Source organism: Sebastes umbrosus, chromosome 15, assembly GCF_015220745.1.
Source record: "Sebastes umbrosus isolate fSebUmb1 chromosome 15, fSebUmb1.pri, whole genome shotgun sequence".
Lineage (NCBI taxonomy): Eukaryota > Metazoa > Chordata > Actinopteri > Perciformes > Sebastidae > Sebastes > Sebastes umbrosus.
This window is the reverse complement of record NC_051283.1, coordinates 23,750,832-23,772,597: the sequence shown is the minus strand read 5'-3', so window position 1 is coordinate 23,772,597 and position 21,766 is coordinate 23,750,832. Positions and strand designations below refer to the sequence as shown.

General features: G+C 41.1%; 1 protein-coding gene across 6 annotated transcripts in view; it reads left to right on the top strand.

Moving 5' to 3' along the window:
* Positions 1-21,766, top strand: part of LOC119502780 (oxysterol-binding protein-related protein 10) — a 91,948-nt gene that overhangs the window by 36,693 nt on the left and 33,489 nt on the right. For all 6 annotated transcript variants that reach the window (XM_037793974.1, XM_037793975.1, XM_037793976.1 and 3 more), the window contains 3 exons: positions 1,185-1,264; positions 4,920-4,988; positions 12,537-12,731. In XM_037793974.1, the coding sequence (XP_037649902.1) occupies positions 1,185-1,264; positions 4,920-4,988; positions 12,537-12,731 (344 nt within the window). The remainder of the gene's footprint in view (positions 1-1,184; positions 1,265-4,919; positions 4,989-12,536; positions 12,732-21,766) is intronic.

The window sequence follows — 21,766 nt, the reverse complement described above, 5'->3', positions numbered from 1 at the left end:
CAACAAAAGTCAGCGTCGGGCTCGCGCTTGCTCGCTCTAAATATACCTAAACGAGCGTCGCTCAAAACAGTGAGGCGACGCACGTCAGCTAAAACCACAATATCACTCTATATTTCAGCTGCTTGGCAGTAATGTTAGCTGACCAGACGAAGGTCTCTCCATGAACATGATTTAGATCTGATCCTAGTGTTGGCTTTTCCTGCCTAAGTGCAGGCTGAGGCAGCGGGGCTCTGCAGCGTGTCTCTGCTCTCTCTGCCCGCAGCCGGAGAGAGCAGAGGAGACACCGGCACCCGGTCGGTAACGAGAAGACAACGTGACTTGCAGAGCTCCGTCACTTCACAAGACACGGAAAACCTCTGTTGGTCTGGAGGAGCTGCAGCAGTTATTTCTGAACAAACGGCCCCTGTGCATTCACTAGATATTCTCAGAGCTAAACTAACTCTTCTTCAGTGTGTAGAGAGAGCGCGTTCACGTCTAGAGGTGGAGCGAGACAGCGAGGACGCGCGCTTTGTCTGAGTGAAGGCGAGCAGGCAGAGGAGACGAGACAGCGGCCACACGCGAGCGCGCATATGCGAGCATGTGTGCCGACCCGCTACATTTATACGCTTACAAAGTTACAAACAGTCCCTTTAAGGACTAAATTAACTTTCCAAGCCCTCGCTACAATACCAAGAATTGACTTCTGGTGCGGGAACAGTGAATTTATTTGTCATTTATTTATTTTGTTGGCTTAAATTGAGTCTAAAATGATTTTGAATCAGCCAATTAAATACTCACTGTTTAATTATTACCTGTATAACTCCTCCTAGGTTCATAAAACTCCCAAATTCTTTGAAAAGTTATCAAGGACATGATCTCCGTGTCCTCAAAAATAACAGCATTTTAAAATTTTAAAATAATCTTGTGATAGCTGGTATCTCGTTCCTCCAGCTGATGTTTAGTGCTCTACATAAACGTCGGGTAATAGTGTAAAAGTTCATCTGCGGAAATGGGAGTCAGAGTACAATAATAAAAATTGAATGGATGTGGAGACACTTTACGGCAGATGGCTTTCTTATAACTGCATATTGACCTGACTGTGAACTCATGTAAGGGTTTATGGGTGATTCTAATGTCTTGTGCGTGTAAAGGAAGTTAAGACTTGTAATTTTATTAATGTGTTTTTATTCTGTCTGTCTTTGTAGCCTCCGACGCCAAGGAGCAGCAGTTCTGGATCAGTCAGCTCCAAGCGTGTGCCAGACGCCACTCTGACAGCAGTGCCAAGGTAAAACACACACACTCACGCACACACACTTGCAGTAACAAAGTTGTAAACATGACTCTGGTCCAAGCTCCTGGCGTATGATCCTCAGGAAGACAAGTGAGCAGAAAGCATCCACATTTCCCTGAAGATTCACTGGATCCGGTGGCATAAGAATAGACCTTGTCTCTGCCTGAGATATAAATTAAAGTCCGACATGCTGTAGACGCTTAAACGTACCTGTTGCATAAAGCTTCCCTATGAGAAACTAATCTAAGACTGACTTGGATAGCCTGTCGTGCACTGCAGTAAGTAAAAAGTAATGGATAAACAGTTACTTATACTAGTCTATCCTGACAATCTAAAACCAGTCTATGGCCAAGACTAGTCTTAAACTAAGTCCATGCAACTGGCTCCTGAGGCCTGTACTACGAAGCGAGTTCAACATACCCAGGGTATCTTCTCGTTATCTGGCTTCACTAACCCTAACAAACGAGATCTCGCTAAACTGTACTACGAAGCTGGTTATCAACTCGGTAAATCAACTCAGGGTTTTCCAATCTCGTTATGAGCGCGTTCACATGAACGAGTTGGTGTTTGCATCATCTGACCAATCACAGACATGGACAAGACCACTGACGGACAGGCAGAGAGACACATTTAACAAAGGAAGAAACTATATTAGACAAATATGAAGAGATTAAACACTTAATCCAGGCTAAAAGTGACACAGTTGAAGCTGCCAAATGCAGGAAGGACAGTTGGCAAAATAAAAAAACTCCCGATGTGTGAATGCGTAAATTAACAGACTTATTCATTTAATGGAACTCTCAAAAGTCAGATATAGTCGTGTAAATATAAGTAGCGTTTAAGAATGTCAAATATGAATTGATTAGTCATGATTTACCCAAAGAAAATTTAATTGCGTCTATGAGTATTTAAACATCCTTTCACCTGCTTCCCCCATCTCTGACGGTGTGAAACGGACTCAAGAGCAAGTAAAAAGAATAAATATAAAAACATAATTCAAAGCGGTAAACACCCACAACATAAAGTCAGCTGTCCTTCTTGTATTTGTCAGTTTAAACTGTGTTGTTTTTAGCCTGGATTATGACTTAAATTTCTTCGTATGTGTGTAATATCGTAACACAATCGCCTCACTGAGCTCTGATTGGTCAGTAGGAGGTGCTTTTATACGAGTCGATCTCTTATCCGGAACATAACCTGCTCCGGAGCAGGTTAGCCGTTCAGCATAAGTTACCATGGCGATCTATCCCGGTAAGAAGTGAACCAGCTTCGTAGTACCGAAAACCCAGAGTTAACCCTGAAGTTTCCTCGATAACGCCAAATCCTGCTTCGTAGTACAGGCCTCTGTTCTCCTGTGTGTCTGTTTATAAATGTGACCCATTTCAGTAAACTCAGGTCAGGTTCACGAGTTCAGCAATTTGTCAGTCTGTGTTTAGGAGCAGGTCCTCCACCAGGTGAAAAGCCTCTGCACAGTCCCGAAAAGTCTCCCTCTCTTTCTTTCTTTTCTGTTCTGCTTTTAGTCCACTGGCTTTTTCAGTGAGTCTAAAGGTGACATTTTTCAATTCAAATGGCATCATCTCCCATGAGTCTCATTTAACATTTCCTGTAGAGTTTTAAAGCTCTCTCCTGGCTTTCTTTCTTCCTCCTGTCATTCTCATCATCTTGGTTTTCTCTATGAAGTCTTGCAGCAGATACATCGAGCATGAAAATAAATCATGCCACATTTAGTGAAAATAGTCAACAAGTGAGAAAAGATATAAAAAAGAAGCCACAACAGCGAGGCTGGATGAATTTAAAAACAAAGAAACGGGGACAAAATGTAAAAGATGTAAAAATCCAGGACTGACACCCTGCAGAGCTCAGCCTCCCCGTGTCATGTGTAACTTCTCTTGCTCGTCTAATTCGAGAATATTTTTAGCACTTCAACTGACAGAAGACTTAGAGATTTAGGGAAATATGGCAGCGCGCTCATGCTGCTTTATTCGAGGATGAGTGTGTCGCTAAATGTCCCCTGGTTTGACTGTCCTCTTCACGTCTCCGTGGGCTCATTTCTGAAAGATTACTGTGTTGGGTGTGGTAGCAACTACCTTTTATCCACAACCAGTTTTTCTTTTTTAATATCATGGATTAATATTTGGGAATCTTTGGGGGGGTTCAGTGTGGGCCTCAAGGGATTAGTCTGTGTATGTATGTGTGCTTGCTGTCAGTATCTCTTGTGAGGTGCATCCTCTTTGGCCTGATCCAGTGGAGAATGAGAGAAATAATCCAAACTTCATTATCTCTCTGGCAAACTTTTAAGTATTTAAGTTGATTTTTGTACATGGAAGCTGTGAAGGTGTATTTTTGCTGCAGCTGTGAATGAACAAGCTGATGTTGGGATGCTTGAAATATGTTTGAGCTCTGATGTTTACTAGTCAACAGCTTTTGCAAAAAATGCTCCTGGACATTTCCAGTGTTGTAAAATGTTGCAAATCTGTACAATCTAATATAATTCAATACAACAGACCTGCTATAAATCCCAGCTTTGTTAAGCTCATAAAGTTTTGTTTTTATTTTGACAGTGTCAGACAGGTGTTGAGTCAACTCTGTGGTAAATTTTAAAGAGGACCTATACTGCTTATTTTCAGGATTATACTAGTATTTTGGAACTACTAGAACATGTTTATGTGCTTTAATGTTATTTTCCTCATAACCAGCTGTGCTGTAGCACCTCTTTTCACCCTCTGTCTGCAATGCACTGTTTGAGCTCATGCCCCTCAGCTTGGCCCACTGTTATGATTGGTCACCTGAACCAAACTCTTTGGACTCCGCTCCAGCTCCGCTCCAGCTCCGCTCCGTTACGGAAGAAAAAGCGGGACCTCAAGCGAGGTGTTTTCAGGCTGTTCAGGAGCAGTGTTTCTGGGAGGGAGACTAACTCCCTTTGCTGTAGACTTTGGGATTTGTAACTTTGCAGACCTTTTACATGCACAAAAACTATATAACACACTAAAGGAAAGGGGAAAAAGCACAAAAAGCATAATAGGTCCTCTTTAAGGTCGTACATACGTTTTGTTTTATTGGAATGCATTAAATTGAAAGGTGTTTGTATTGTTTTGCCCAACCCCATTACATCTTATTAGCGAGATGTCATTCTAGAAAGAAGAGGAAAGACAAATGAACTTCTTTAAAGCTGCTGATTCTGGCTAAAAGCAGAGTGCCCATGACTGCCCACCGTGCCAAATAGTGATTATATTTGTTGACTTGTCGGATGAAACTCCCTTTGTACAGTAAAGCTGTCCAGGACTGCAGGAATTTCATGTTGAATTGTAGGCGCTAGACTGTTTATAGTCTGTATGATATAAAAACCTGCTACATTTTAATGGCCCCTGTCAAAAGAAGACGAATAACTATGAATAGCATGGTCATAAATCTGTGAGAAATATGAAGAAAAAAGACAAAAAAAAAACAGTAAAAAAGGGGAACGCTTCTGACTCTCCAATAAGGTTGTGTTTGCATTAAGTTCCATTATAATGAGTCCTGTACTATAAAGTATTTCATACTCAACAAACCATTCAGTACCTTCCCTGGTGCCTTGCAGAGAAGCACAAGTTTTCGTCATGTTTCTTCTCTATTTTTTCCATTAACCTGTCCGTATGTGTGTGTTTGGTTTCAGGTGAGGAAGCTGAAGGGCTCCGATGAACACCTGAGCGTGGAAAGAGCAGGAGGAGGCCAGGAGGTGCTGGTGAGTCCAACACGCACATCCCCGAAGACGCACTTTACTTCCTGTTTCACAAACATAGTTTTCACTTTCCAACATTAGAGAAAGGAAACAGAAAACTCAGAACATCTGTCCTGCAGTGTGCATTTTCTTTTCATGTGTCTTTTTTAAACAATTAAATACTGCAGCCTCATTATGCCGCCTCATCGCCGGCTCGCTTATTCAACACGTAGCTCTTCGCCACTTGAAAGCGCTGCACAGCTGGAGCGAGGGGGGAACGTCCAATTACTCTGCTCAGCCATGATGAGAAAAAGCGGTCAAAACACAAGAGAAAATTGGATAAGCAAGGAAAAATGAAAGAAGGAAGACGGTCTATCTCTCTCTTTTTTTTTTTTTTTTCCTTATGCCCTGTAGAGCTGAACGGGTGTTTTGTTCCTGTTCGTTGACTGTGGGGCATTGCCACGGCAGCAGCTGTTATTACTGTACCCACTGCTGTGGTCTAATCCTTCCCTGAGCTGCACTGTCTGCTTCTCAGATCATTATCGCAGCCACTCCGGCAATGCGACAGCCAGCAGTGGAGGCTCGGCTACATCTCTGATAACAGAAAAGGTGTAGCAGGATTTATTTATTACAGAAAGGGCGAGGGTTCATTGTCCTCGTCTATATTAGAAACGGAATAAAAAAAAGTGCTGACACATTTTATACTGTTGATACTGTTCAGATGCAGCAAATACATTTGTCAAATTTGATATAGGGAGGCTTTTATTTTGAAGTTGGTGAGGTAGAAGAACAAATATCAGGTAGAGTATGTTGGTTTGCTCCTAAGTGTAGATAGCACAGTGCTTTGTGTATAGACGTGGGTCTAAAATAGCAGGAACACCTGAAGATATTGTGTAATTATAAAATTGTATCGCAAATTGTAACCTCAGAAATGACCACAGATCTGAATCAACACTTCTCTGACACAGCAAAAGCTTCACAATCTCAACTTAAAGGTCCGTTTTAATAGCTGTTCTGGAGCTTTTGATCATATCATATGATTTTCATCAGCAGATGGAAGTACCAGATAGATTAAGAATCATGTAAATTGTGGCTCAGGCGTGACCTCGCTTACTTTGATCTTTAATATCGGGTGGCTGTGTGTCTGGCCTCTCCGGTCCAGCTTTTGCTGCGGAGCCACATGTTTCCACACCGGCTGTGACCGCTCCGTCCTCCTCGCGTAGATTGCCTGATTAATATTATGGTTCCCGTATAGCATTGGGTTTAAATCTCAGATATTGCCAAATAGGCGCCAAAAGTTTGCTTTTCGCTTCGACATAAAGTCCTCCGCCATCTCTCGGTCTGTCAACTCTCTCTCCTCCTGTGTGTGTGAAATATGACACCTGCTGCTCTGAGCTGAGACTCCGTATGGAGCATTCACTGTCAGTTTGTAGCGTCCGTCGTCCGACTATCTATTGATAACACGCCGCTGATACGCCAAAATGAACTAAATGGGTTTTATTTCTGTAAAAAAAAGGCAAAACGACAGTGGGGGCGTAATGTAATCGGTGTGTGCCCGACTACCGTGTAACACCGGACTACCGCGACAAGCCTACTTCAGTGGCACCTGTGTTTTGTCCCTTTGAGGTTATATTTAAAATGTAATGTAGGCTATAGCCTACACATTGAGATTCTACCACTTCATCATTAAGGAACTGTAAGTCTGGTAAAAGATGAATTAATGGACAAAACTGAATAAAACTTTATTGTTTTAACTTGTTGACACTTTTCCCTGTTGCCATGATGAATCAGATTATCAGAACTCCATTGATAACGGCTGTTTTTATTCACCCGTCACTCAGAGTTGATTGAACTGACTGTGATCAGCTGTTCTGGAACCGAAAACTGAGTTTACCACCTCAGAATTAGTCAACTCAGAGTTCAAGGTTAGACTCAGAGTGCGTTAATCCTGCTTTCTGGAATAGACCGTTTAGACTGTTTAGTGTCGTGGTGGTGAAATCCACCACTGAAATATATAAATGAAAACCTCCACTCTGGGTAGCTATGGCAGAACTCCTATTAAAGAGTCCTTGCTTTAAGTATAAATCTAGCTTCAGGTCGTGCTCTCAAACAGATTCTACGTCGTGCTGAAATCTGAAAGATGGTGATGACATCTACATTTCCATGACAACTGGGCCAACTCCTTTAACTGATGAAAACCATGTGATCGGATGAAACAAACTCAAGAACAGCCACATAATGAACCTTGAGTTGAGATTGTTTTATCAACTGCTGTCTCCAAGGTCACGGATGAACTTTGAAATTCAATTAAAGAATCCAGTGCTACTGTATTTCATCACATGCACCTGCTTACGTCTGGAAATAAGACATACATAATCTCCTCAAATGTAGAGTCAGAATAATCTTATCCACTGTATACAAGAGAAACACAGGAAGGTATTGTTCTGCCTCTGTGCAGCCACATTACCAGTTAACAGTGTGGTGCATATTGACTTAACCACATTGACATTGTAAGAAGCTCCTTGTTCAATAAAGCAATAACTCCTTAGTGAATGATTGAACAGGGCACTCTTATCTGGTTGGAGCTTTCTATAGATTCTCATCAGCTTGTTGCAGTACTACCAATCTATCAGAGCCAGTTTCCTCTGTCAAATTGTCCAGTTACAGTGGCTGTTGTTGTTGTTCTGGTAGCTGCTTTCAGAGTCTAACTTTAGCTGTCTGGTTTCAGAGTTTCAGCTCGTTGGTTTGTGAAGCCCAAAATGAGTCTTTCTTGCTTCTGCAAAACCTGTGAAAGCATCATCAGGTATTAGATTTAGAATGGTATGAATAGAGCTTTTCTATTACAGTGCAGAGTAAACTGTGCATAGGAAGGGGAAAAAAATTACAATATAAAAAAGGCTGTCAACATTAACGCGATAATAACGCGTTAACGCATAATCATCTTAACGCCACTAATTTCTTTGACGCATTCGACATTTCGGAGGTTGTGGCGGGCTCAGTTTTAAAGCTAGAGTGGAGATACTGTTCTCATATGAAACTACAAAACCTAAGGAATCAATTGGTACCAACCATGTCATACTAGCTTGTCGTGAAGGAGGTTAAATTTTGGCGAGGAAAAACTGGCATGGCCATTTTCAAAGGGGTCCTTTGACCTCTGACCTCCAGATATGTGAATGAAAATGGGTTCTATGGGTACCCACGAGTCTCCCCTTTACAGACATGCCCACTTTATGATAATCACATGCAGTTTTGGGGCAAGTCATAGTCAAGTCAGCACACTGACACACTGACAGCTGTTGTTGCCTGTTGGGCTGCAGTTTGCCATGTTATGATTTGAGCGTATTGTTTTATGCTAAATGCAGTACCTCTGAGGGTTTCTGGACAATATCTGTCATCGTTTTGTGCTGTTAATTGATTTCCAATAATAAATATATACATATATTTGCATACAGCAAGCATATTTGCCCTCTCCCATGTTAAGAGTATTAAATACTTGACAAATCTCCTTTTTAAGGTACATTTTGAACAGATAAAAAAACGTGTGATTAATTTTTGATTAAATATTTTAATCGATGACAGCCCTAGCATTAATAAGAATACTAATTGAATAAAGACAATTTTGTGAAATGGATGGATACAGAAAGTATCTGTATCCATCAAGACATGTACGGAAATTCCCCCTCATGTCAATAAGCCCACAAATACCCAGAAATACTCCAGGGAACATGACCTCCACAAACCGTAAACTATGGCTTCAAACTATTAACCATATACAGTCTTAAGTAAAAATGTAAGTTTATAAGTAAGAGTAGTGGCTTCCACATACGCTGATGTCACATGCAGGTGTGTGAAAGAGTTGTGGTGGTGCAGGTGGATCTGGTGGTGATAAGCAGCCTTATAAGTAGGTCAGCAGTAAGTGTAGTGTGTAACTACAGTACAGGCACACAAAACTCCTGACAGGAAGGGCACAAAGAGTCACACTGTGGACTTTGAGTAGGACTGCTCGTGTTGTTTACTTTCTGCTTGGATAAAGAAAGTTAATGTGTGTGCTGTCCAGCTCCGGCCTGCTGGTGTGTGTCTATGTGGCTTTAAACTCAGTTTCTGCTACAGAAGGAATATTTCTGAGGCATCTGTTTGTACGTCTCATGTATATGCATTTAAAGACTATTTTCGTAGCCTCCTAACCGAGGTTATTACTGAACAGCTAATTGTGTGTAATTAGCGTGTTTCCCCGTAGTGCAGAAAATGACAGGTCAGCAGCTGACCGTTGCACCAGCTACCCACGCTGCCTCTCACAGGGCCAAATCCGCCCACGCTCGAGTGACAGCGGAGCACCTGTGAAGCAGCAAGCGCAGGGCTTTTTGTACCCCTGAGCTTAGTCTGTCAGGCAGCGTACACATCCTGCCTTTTATATGTATACGATTAGAAAACGAGTCCCAATCATGGCCCTGGATTTATCAAAGTCTCAAATTATATTTAAAAAAATGTTTTGTAAGGGACAGGTAGACGTCACAGCGTCTGTGTTGCATCCCTTATCGAACCGTTGCAAGACTTTTCATATACTTTCTGACGTGTTTAATTTCTCTCTTCTGTGTGGTGACTCCAACATAAATCTGAAGGTCACAAGATTACTGCAGAAATCTTCTTACCAAGTCATTTTTTGCCTGTAACTTAAGTCCTTAAAGTCTTATGTTCTTAAAAAAAAGGGAAACAATCTGCAAGCACAGATTGTTTTCTTCTCTTTACTTTTTCCCCCAATATAAATCAGTTTGTTTCAAGTATTTCGTTAAACCAAGTATTGTTTTTCTTCATTCCAGCCTGCTGGCGTCAGCATTTTTCAGCCCTTTGTTTTGCTATTTTTGCCAAATACTGATACTTGCTCATCTTCAGGCCTCTAAAAATCCTTTAAATAAAACAATATGCGAAAGACAAACGAGGCCAGGAGTCACGAGTAGACATTGATCTATTTTAAAGGATCACAAGCCAAAAATATTACAATCAATCTCTTCCCTTTGTGATGTATATTGACCCTACTTCTGATAGATCTTTAGTTTGTTCATCCAAGGTCCAATTTAGGCATTACAAGCCCTATATTTAGCACGTTCCTCACACCTTTGCTCGATACTTTTCCTGCATCTCTTCCTTCCATCACTTCTCCTCCTTTCTTTTTCCTACTGGTCTGAATTTCTTTCTCCGTTCCAGTTTATTGAAATGCTCGGGGCTTTGTGCCAGTTTTTGAGGACAAAACCTCAGCTTGTCTTATCTCTTCACACTCCTGTTTCCCTTTCTGCATACTCACGCCTCGTGACTTAGCGTTGCACAATACAACAGTGTTCTCTCCTGTAAGCTGATTATTCTGTTAAAATGATTACCCAAGGTCCCGCCTACCATAACTCCCTCTATTTAGTGTGTGGATGCATCTGATCACAAGGAAAAGGCTCATTTTTGTCCAAATGTGGTGTTTTTCCACGCAGATTTATACTCTTAAAACTACTCAAAGGAGCAGAAGAACAAAGCATTAATGCCTAGTCATGTATGTGACATTATGTTACGCCATGTTAGTCATAGATTTGATTTCCTGTGTTACCGCATAGCGAGCAGCATCACTCCAAAAAAAAAAATCGAAGGCCGGTGGTTTCCTTCTCAGTGAGCAGTGTCCTGAGGTGGAAGCTGTTTATTTGATCCATTTTCTTTTCACCGCTGCCGTGACCAGACCTTTGTGCTCTTGCGAGGGATAAATCTCCGGTGCCTCGTCCCTCTGCTCTGCTGTAAACTAATGGAGTAAAGATAGGAGCGAGAGATACCGCTCTGACATGGCTGCCTGTGTGAACACGGAGGTCAGCCAACTGAAAAGACAAGAGTCACAGAGGGGAAGCGACGGAGGCATCAAAATGAAGAATGTGATGTGACATTGGCTTCGGCACAGAGAACAAAACAACAAAAGTGATGACTAGCTTTTTTTTTTTTTTTTTAAAAACAAAACTCAGTCGAACTTCACTTTTGAATTCATAAACCTGGTGGTGGTACCTACTGTATAGTTGCATTTGTCAGGAAGAAATGTTTTTGAGTAATAGGTTAACTAGAGGGCAGATTATTGCTGATTATTGATTATTATCTTCAGTCATTTAAATGTTATGTTATGGACACCTTCAGAGATTACCAAAGTTGCTCTATTTCAGAGAAAAACATGCCACTACCCCTCCCTGCACTCTTAAAACAAGAGGTTCTATATTGAACCTTTTAATATTATCAACAACAACAACAACAACAATTGTTAAATAACAGCAATGACACACAAATACAGGCAAGTAAATTAATATTAATAGCAACTCAGTGAGACCCGCCCGACAGACTTTACTGTCTTTCAGAGACTGTAGCAGGTTCAGTTTTAGAGCCAGAGTGAACGTCCAGATATCGTATGAAACTAGAAAACCTAAGGAATCCATTGGTAACAACGAGATCATGCTACCTAAGGAGGCTCAATTGACTCTAAAGTTACACTAAATCTTTGGCGAGGAAAAACTGGCATGGCCATTGACCTCTGACCTCAAGATATGTGAATGAAAATGGGTTCTATGGGTACCCACGAGTTTCCCCTCTAAAGACATGCCCACTTTATGATAATCACATGCAGTTTTTTGAATCCAGTACAATTGTTATTTTTGCCTATTCAAAAAATGTTGTATTTGAATATTTCTGCATACTGGGGTCCCTAAACAGTCTTGGAATTACATAAATTGGGTATGACTGTAAAGCTGAGACTCTTGTGGATCCAATGAGCCCAACTGTATTCATGTGTGATGATGTTAATCCCCATAGTGGCCATTTCATTGTAGTGAGGCCAAGTTTTACCTCACTGTATGTAATGACCTGTTAGAAGAATGAAATGAGATTTTGCTGTTCAAAGGTCACTGTGAACTCACGTCCAACCCATTCTCGTGAATGCGATATCTCCGGAAGGCTTGGAGGGAGTTTTATTACATCTGGCACAAACGTCCACTTGGCCACAAGCCAATTTGGTGGTCAAAGGTCACTGTGACCTCACAAAACACCTTTTTGGCCATAACTCAAGGATTCATATGCCAATTATGACAACTTCACACACATGTCTAACAGGATAAAATGATGAAGTGATGACCGACATGGATGTAAACTGCAGCTTGACTTGTTGGCGGAGGCATACAACCGCTTGAAAATACGATTTTCTTTCTCAAAGCTGAGGGTTAGGCATAGCCATGGAGCTCTTTCTACATTACTATATCTGCTATGTGTTGCTCTGTGACTCACTTGGTTTATTTAAATGACTTTGTTACAGGAAGCTTGAAGGTTAAGATTAGAAGTTAATCTACTTTCTAGATAACAGTTCAATCTGACATTTAAGTGGCACGTTTGTGTATCTTGTTTTGCTTATACTAAAGAAACCTTGGCACTCCTTATTGAAACTTTAATTTTTATATTTTTTAAGAGCATGCTCTTCCTTTACATTATCATGCTCCTTCCACATTTAACTTCCCTCACTACTCTCTCTCTCTTTCTCCCTTTCTGTGCATCCCCCTGCTTCCCCTCCCCCAGGGCTCCTCCGCTGGCCGGACCCGTAGCTTCTCCCTCCTCCCCCACCTAACCCCATCTTCATCCCCGGGTTCTCAGAGGCACCTGAGCCATGCGGCCTCGCCCAGCAACATCGTCACCATCACCCACCACAAATCTCCGGCTGCAGCTCGGCGGGCCAAGAGTCTGTACCCGGGACGGCTGCTGGAGGTCAAAGAGGTGGGTGTCAAAGGCATAACAATATTTGCTTTTAAAACCTTTGGACTGGAGAATTCAAAGCAGAGGTGTGGGTGTTTGTTTTTATGTTTTTGCCTTTTTAAAAGTGGTTGCACAGAAAGGGAGTAAGCAAGTGGAGATGGACCAAGACAACATGAAAGTATAATTCTGTTTTATTACAACTTGGGTCTTGTTTTCATAGTTTTGGTCATTATTTCTAAGAGTCATAATAATCAAATTCATTGCTGAGATCTGGGAACACGTTGGCGTTGCGACAACAAAGGCCAAAACATGCGATCAAGCAATTAGACGGGTTGTAAACAAGGAAACAGTTCAGCCAAATCATTTAAACCACCATAAATGTTGCTAAACTACTACCAAATCTAATCATCTAGCATGTTTACTGCCGGCTGTGCAAGCTCAATTTTGTCTTATATACTGCAGCCCACACTGGCTGTGTGTTTGAACATGTTGTTCTGTGCATTTTATTAGATTACAATGATCATGTTTAAGAATGAATCGATATTTTATGTTTTTTTGTCTTACCACTACAACAGCATTCATCCGTTTCTGCTTCTTTATCTGAAGCATTTTTTAAATTGTTGTGTTGTCATGAATATTCATGAAGGGTATATTATATTTTTAGTAGGTCGGCTTGCTACAAGTCTTTAGTTTGTTTCTGTTAGGCACGGCTCGATACCAGTTTTTCATAACCGATACAGAAACCGCAACTTTGAGTACCTGCCGATACTGATACCAATCCGATACTGTCTTTTCCCTCTCTTAAACAACTAAGTTTAATAGATTTAATAAGTTTAGTTACTTTGCAGATTCAGGTTATTAAAACAAATTATAATCAATCAATAAATGATGATGTATTATTATAGATTAAACTACTCAGCAGTATATAAAGTCATTAAAATATCCGATACAGTGATTTTGGCAAATATCATTGGATTGCATTTACATCAACATCAGTGATGAGGTGTTTTATTTGTCAAAACTAAATCATGTGAAAGAATAAAATATACACAGCAGGTTGATTACCAAGCTTTACCACATTTTTCCTATTGTTGTAAACAAATTTTTCCTATTCCGTTGTGTAATGCGCTGACTAACTTCTTATATTACAAGTAAACAAGCTAGCCCAGCTACTAAAAACTAGCTTACTGACACCTGATGGATGTCTTTGTCTGTCATCACATGAACCTCGCTTTGCAGGTCATAGCGGTTCCTTGAAGTGTTTCAACTCTGTATAATCATATGCCTGTTTGATGTTCCCAGATCTTAGCAATTAACTTATGACCAATAAGTATGATGGACAAAACAAGTTGTAATAAACTGGATTTATATCTTTTAAAAGAGTCAAACAAAGACTTGGATAAAGTCCATCAAGAAAAGTTTGTCCTTTCTGATCATTCAGTGTTTTGCGTGGCCTTCAGAGCCTCTCCGCTGGTCTCAGGTGGGACACTGGTGCAGTGAGTTCAGCAGATATTTCTGGCTTCCTGGCAGGCTTGACACTGACTGCAGTGAGCTCAGTCTTTTACTGTAAGTTCAGCTTTGTTGGCATTTTTATGGTATATATCAATACTGATTAACATGGCCGGTGACAGAGGGAAGAGCTGACGGAGCGCATGTTGTTGAATTAGGGTCAGTGCGTACAGTAATCAACACATGAGATGTAAAAGTGTCCGTGTGAGCAAAGAAGATGAATTGTGCCAGCGAGCTCGTCCATATGGAACATTTAATATTCCTGTCCGTGTTGCCCTGCTAATCCCTGAATGTATACATTTTGATTTTACCACTATTTCCACAAGAGCTTACCTTTTACAGACCTGCAAGCACATCCTGAGTTAATTAAAAGTCCCTCCACTTGAAATTTCCAATCAGTTTTTGATTTAGTTTGAAGTTCAAATCCTCATTAATTCTCTCCGCCTCAGTCACCAGACCTGTCAGTTCTGGTTACCACTTCGTCCTCATCTGCCACATCTCCATACACTCAGCACAGTCATTCACTGCTCCATGCTTATCTTTCAAGAGAAGATTGTTTTTTGTCCTGTCTCTTCTTAATAGCCTGTCTGCAGTTTGGTGTATAGTGATTAATTGCCATAGATTACGCCTGAAGTTGGGTTTGTGAAGCGAAAATGATAAAGACATGATGAAGACATGATTGTATGCCCGGCTGGCAAACTATGGAGTCATTAGCTGCAGCTTTTTTTGCTTTCACCCTTTTGTTTAGAGATGAAATGAGCTTCTCGGATTGTTGCCAAGCAGCCGTGCATCTGGCTGCTGAATTATGGAGATAAGATGACTTAGCAGTTAGGAAGGAGGAAGAAACATGGACAAGGAGAGACAAGAGGCTTTCTAAATGTAAAACACAACTGTCCATGTAAACTGTTGGCACAGAGGAGAGAAATAGAAGCTGACAGGCGAGAGGTCATGTCGGCCGTCATGGAAAATGTTGTTTAATCCCCACCTGATGCTTGCTGAGTTGTGTTGTCCTTAAGCTGGTGTAGGTGTAAGTTGCTCAACTCTAAAAACATAAATTGTATTCCCTTTATCATGCATACTATCAATGCTGTTAGTCCAGTTGAACTAAAAGTTTGAAAAGGAAATTTGATTGCATAAGTTGTGACTAGGGCTGTCAAAGTTAACGCGTTAATAACGTGTTAACGCCAATTTGTTTTTACGCCATATCGCGTTATCGCAACTTGCGATTTTTAGGTTATAGCGGGCTCAGTTTTAAAGGTAGAATGAAGATTACTGGTATCATATGAAACTAGAAAAACCTAAGGAATCCTGTGGTACCAACCATGTCATACTAGCTTGTCAGGAAGGAGGCTAAATAATGTTTAATTTTGGAAAAACTGGCATGGCCATTTTCAAAGGGGGCAAGTCATAGTCAAGTCAGCACACTGACACACTGACAGCTGTTGTTGCCTGTTGGGTTTAAATTTGCCATGTTATGATTTGAGCATATTTTTTATGCTAAATGCAGTACCTGTGAGGGTTTCTGGACAATACTTGTCATTTTCTTTGTGTTGTTAATTGATTTCCAATAATGTATATATACATACATTTGCATACAGCAAGCATAGCATTTTAAACAGATAAAAAAACACTACTATTTACATTTTTTGACAGTGGAAATTCAAGCTTTTAATCAGGCTCGGGGGCCAAAAACTACTGCCGTGGTTCAGGTTCGGGTCGGGCTTGGACAGAAACTATGCGGGTTCATGTAGGGTTGGGATTTTTTTGTTTTTGTTTTTTTTGGGGGGCCCAATCATAGTTGTACACCACAGGAACAAAACACACTGCTTGCCTAATAACCTGTCATGTAATTGAAACCTCACAGTAGGATGTGAGTGCCTTGTATCTCCTCTCTTATAACTGGAACAGTGGGGAGTAGACTGCCACACCATTAGATAAACTGTGTATTAAAAACTTGGCATTTACCTCGACGGCTCGTCTGCTTCCTCTGCTTGTCATTCTGACGACACCGTTGGAGCAGCATCAATATTTCATGCAAAGATCTTTCTTTCATGCCTTTCTTGCTCATTGAAGACCTGGCTGGCTTCAAGTTGTTAAATTCCCCATTCAGATGCGCCACGCTGCGTGTCTGCCTCGTCTCGCTAAGAATATCTCGCCTAAGTGATTCACTCGGTGACAGAAAGAGAGCAACTAGCGATCGCTGTGGAGTGGAGAGTCATTTCTCACCTCTCAGGAGCAGAGTCTGGCTCCTCGAGTGAACCCGGGACAGTTTGAGTAAATAGCGAGCAGATGGTGTGATCATTAAGGAAAACAAACACTCCTTTGGTGCTTGTGTTTTCTCTACAGACGGAGAAAACAAGGGCCTCTGTGATGTGTGACTCATTTTCACTTTTTGTACAGAAGAATAGGGTTGCTGCTTCTTGTGACCTGATTCATATCTGCCATCATTTAGCTTCTCTCTCCTTGTCCACTGTTCCTTCCCTCCCTCCCTCCCTCCTCATGTCATTTTCTCCCTCCTTTATTCATAACAGGCCCGTAAACTTGTCATGATGGGTTTGGCACAGGGCCGGGGGATGCTGGAGTAAACAGTAGAGGAGTGTGCTAGCACAATGATTTATGCACCACTGTACACAGTAGATGCCAGAAAGCTGCTCCGTGCTGATTATCAGTGGATTTATGGTCAAACAGCAGCATCGGGGATGTTGTGTTGTACATCCCATTTATTGTCTGGTCACTATCGGTGAGAATATTCATAAATGCCACTCTGTTAGACGTCGCTACACCCAGCTACACCCAGCTACACCCAGCTACAGATGCAAACTTTGACTTCTTTTGCAAACATTCGTGGAGGGGGAAGTGGTCTTTGCACCTCAGTGAATCTCCGCATGATCTGCCTCCTCAGCTCTGCCCTGTTGATCACCGACCCGCCAGCACTCGCTGAACCATCCTCACAACAGGCAGGAGGCTCAAACATACAGTGTGAGCAGCAGCAGCAGCAGCACAGAGTTCAAGTCCTACCAAGGCACCACTCACTTGGCTCAAAGGCTCTGCTTGTCTGACAAGTGTCCACGTCTTTCAAACTCTATGCTCTTAGTTTGTACTGTAACACGGGCTTTCTGCTAAAAAGAATATGAAGTAGTCTCAAAGCCCCAACAAGGCTTGACTTCATTAGGTGCAGTGCCTTGAAATAAACACAAGCTGCTGCATTGGTGGGGGTGTGTTGCTTTGTGTAGCGTCAAGACAATGAGATGCAATCCAGGAAGGCCAGTTTTAGTAACACCCATGAGTTTGAAGGTTTAAAGGTATAATGTAACCGTTGTTGGTTGCTGTTTGGAAACACACGGCGTTCACTCGTTGAGCCGTTCCCTCGGCTCAACGAGTGAGCGAGGGAGGGAGAGAGAGCAGCGATGGTCAAGCGAGTTATAGAGTGATTTGCAATGGCAGAGTGACACTGTTCCTGTAGGCCATCTGCTCGTGCTCGTTGACCCCAGGGAAATGAGTTTGGTTGTAATTTTATCCAGCATCCATGTGTAGTGTTAGCAGGCTATATCCAGGATCCAGCAGCAAAAGTGAACTGCATTCAAATGAGCCGGCTCGATGTGGACCACATGCTGGACTGTCTGCAGAGCCCTGAAGCCCCGCCCCCGCCCCCGCTGCTGGCACAGAGCGCTGTGTGCTTGTTTATTCAAAATTTATTTATAGTGTCCAAATTGCACCAAATTCAGATAAAGCACTCCCTTGGGTCCCCAGCAATACACCCGCCAAGTGTGAAGTAGATCGGATGAACGATTCTTGAGATATGCGAAGGACACACAGACAGACAGAGATTCCTTGGTTTATAGTTAGACGACTTTGGTCTATGTTAGTTTGGTTTTCAGCAATCTCCGAATCTCATCGGCTATCGGTCGGATGACAATAAGCCTCTGGGAGGCAAGGGACAATATTTTTGGGGTGCCTGTGTAGCCAGTGGATATACGGGCCAAGACTTTGTTTACAGTCCAGTTAGCAACTTGAGACGAGAGAATGGAGTTTGGAGTTGAGAGACGACGTTTATGTCTGGATTGTTTCACAAGTAGCCAGTTTACACTCAGTCAACAGTTCATCTTTTAGCTAATGAAAAGCTAAATCGCCGTCAGACGATAGTCGGAAAGTTCCGAGATTGCATTTCGATGCGTTTCACCTCTTTTGCTCTCCACACAGACTGTTAACCTGCATGCAACCAAAGCCCGCTCACATGTGATTGCTCAATACTACTCAAACTACAAACGGAAACCAGAAGGCTTCCGATACCAAGATCTTTCCCGTTGCCTACAGATTCTGCTGATATCTGTTTATAGAGATTCACATACTCTCATATTTTTAAGCACCACGTCAGACAATTTGAATTTTCCGAAAATAAACAATCGACAATAATATATATGCATAGTATGTGGTTTGAAATCTAAATGAAAGAAACCTGCAACACAAAATACACAAATATTTTCTTTTTTTTATATAAAATAATACTACGATAAATAAATGTGCATTTTATCGTATGAACATTTTTACAAAAATAAATATGCAGCATGTTACTTAAAAAATAAATAAATAAATAAATCTTCCTCATCAGCTAGAGGCAAAAATTCAGATTCTGATATCTCTGAAATGTAAAATCGAAGTACCAATATATATTGTTGAGGTCTTGGGTTGAATGTTCAGGCCATTGTCACGCTGTCACCTCTCATCCATCTGCCCATCCATGCATGCATCTGTCTCTCCACTGGCTGTGTGACGGTGGGAGTCAGACCACATTACCATCTCTCCTCAGCCAGCTTGTCACGGCTGATGTGAACTCATCAAACGCCTCGACTCTCAGTGCAGCAGCACCACCGGGCACTTACACTGCAGCAGCAGCAGCAGAGCTGGATCACTGGGGTTAGGCTATTTCTGGAAGCATCACTGGTCCTGTTGGCTCCAGAGAGGTGTGTGTGTGTGTGTGTGTAGTGGGGGAGCTGCCATTACTGTAAACCCACTGACTTAGCTTTGTAGCAGATGTCTGCTGCAATTATGTTCCTTTTTAAATTCATGTCTAACAGCGTAGCCTGCGTATAAACAATAACAACAAATATGAACTATATAACTATTCAGAGAGCGACATGATTTAGAATCTCAAGCTTAGTTTTTGTCTATGTATATAAATTGTTAGTTACATTTATGAGCTAGTTTGTGTTGCAATATATAAGGAAGAAGAGATTTGTTTTTTATATGACACATTTATATTTAATGTGTGTCTAAGCATGTGCGTCTATTTGAATGATACTTGAAGGTGTCTGTTTGGTGACCCCTGTCGCCCACGAGGCCAGGTTGTATTTAATATGTTCACCTGCTGACAGTTTTACAATAAGGACCTTTTAAAAAGGCTGTGTGTGCTCAGATGATACCTTATTTTATAGTTGCTCTCACTCTTCCTGACCCCATATATGCTTGGCTCCTTTTATTGCTCTATCTCTTTATCTTACCACATGTAAGATAAAGAGATAGATGTCTCTCTCGGCACAGGCGTAATAATCATCTCTATGTTTGCGAAAAAATTTCATGTTAGTGTTACCGTTAATAAGACGGGTGGCTGCATTTTACTGAGGAATGACACAGCTCACTGGGTTTTATGGTGCTAAGCGTGGTATGTTTGTTTTTTTTGAGGTTACTTAAGGTTGCATAGCAACACATTTGCTCACCAACCTGCGTTGCCACCCATACGGTCCCCTTTAGTGAAGATAGACCCTGAGGCAGCTCTGATTTCTGGTGTTACTGATGCAGTTATACTTCTTCTAAATCTCTACTTTCCTGCCTATATTTTCATGTTGCATGATATGTGCTGGACATTAAAGTCAGTGATATCAACAGCTTTGGGGCTTTGCTACCATTACCCCATACCTTCAATATCGATAAGTAACTATATATACTCACAAAGTTATACCCCCCACTCAAAATGTTTCTATTGAGGTATGAAACTCTCATCCTGTAGATCTAACAGCTGGTTGTACAGTAGTTTCCCTCTTCTCAAAAACACTGAAACTGTGGTCAGCTTAGATTAGATACAGCACCGCAAGTTACAGTAGAGCACGACCGATTTGACTTTTCTGTTACTGCTGTTTCACAAGTAGTTTAGAAAGAGTGATGCTATTACACCAGAGAAGACTGAAACATTACTCTTTTTACCGTTAAGTGTCCCGGGCAGTTTGTGTCTTGGTCACAAATCATATCATTATCAGATTTTGGGGTTTTCTGCTTGTACGTACATTCAACTACATATATAGTACATCTACATCTGTATGTCCGTACCATTCTTGTGAACTCAATATCTCAGGAACACCTTGAGGGATTTTAAATCAAGTTGGGTTTTTTTTAACACTCAAATATCCTTATTTGTCTCAAAAATTCAGTATTGTTCACTGGCTATACTATGAATTTAATTTGTGAACAGTTTTAATGACGGAAAAAGGAATCAAAACATCTGTAGAAACTTCTGAAGCATAATCCACATCTCTGCTGTCCATCAATATTATCATTATTTTAAAATCATATTTTCACCAGGGCTGTCAATCGATTAAAATATTTAATTGCAAATGTATGTAATTCAAAATGTACCTTAAAGGGAGATTTGTCAAATATTTAATACTCTTATCAACATAGGGAGTGGGTAAATTTGCTTTATGCAAATATATGTATGTATTTATTACTGGAAATCAATTAACACAAAACAATGACAAATATTGTCCATAAACCCTCACAGGTACTGCGTTTAGCATAAAAAATATGCTTAAATCATAACATGGCAAACTGCAGCCCAACAGGCAACAACAGCTGTCAGTGTGTCAGTGTGCTGACTTGATTATGACTTGCCCCAAACTGCACGTGATTATCATTCAAGGGATCCCCTTGAAAATGGTCGTGACAGTTTTTCGTCGCCAAAATCTAACGCAAGTTTGGAGCGTTATTTAGCCTCCTTCGTGACAAGCAAGTATGACATGGTTGGTACCAATGGATTCCTGAGGTTTTTCTAGTTTAATATGATTCCAGTATCTTCATAAGCTTTAAAACTGAGCACGCTACAACCTAAAAATCGCAAGTTGCGATAATGCATTAAAGAAATTAGTGCCGTTAAAGCCCTAATTTTCACCAAAAATGGCTACAATGAATTGCATCTCTCTCAAACTCCTTCAGTCTCGTTTGTGTGGATTAGATTGCACGTACGTTTTTTGCAGTTGCACACATGTATGATCCCTATCTTGACACAACATATGATTATATCCAGCCCTTTATGATCTTATAAAGTGCAGTAAAAATCATGAATGGGACACACAAACATCTGTCTTGAGGGGTTTGGTTGTTAAAAGAAATATGTGAAATGAACGACCTTATTATTTGAAGGACACCGTGGGAATGATATGGTAACAGCATCCTGAACACTAAGAATCTATTTATAACACGCATCGGAGACAAAAATTTGAGCTCCATCTGCCTGAGGAATTCAACATCCGACCTGAGTAAATAGCTGAATAATTGGA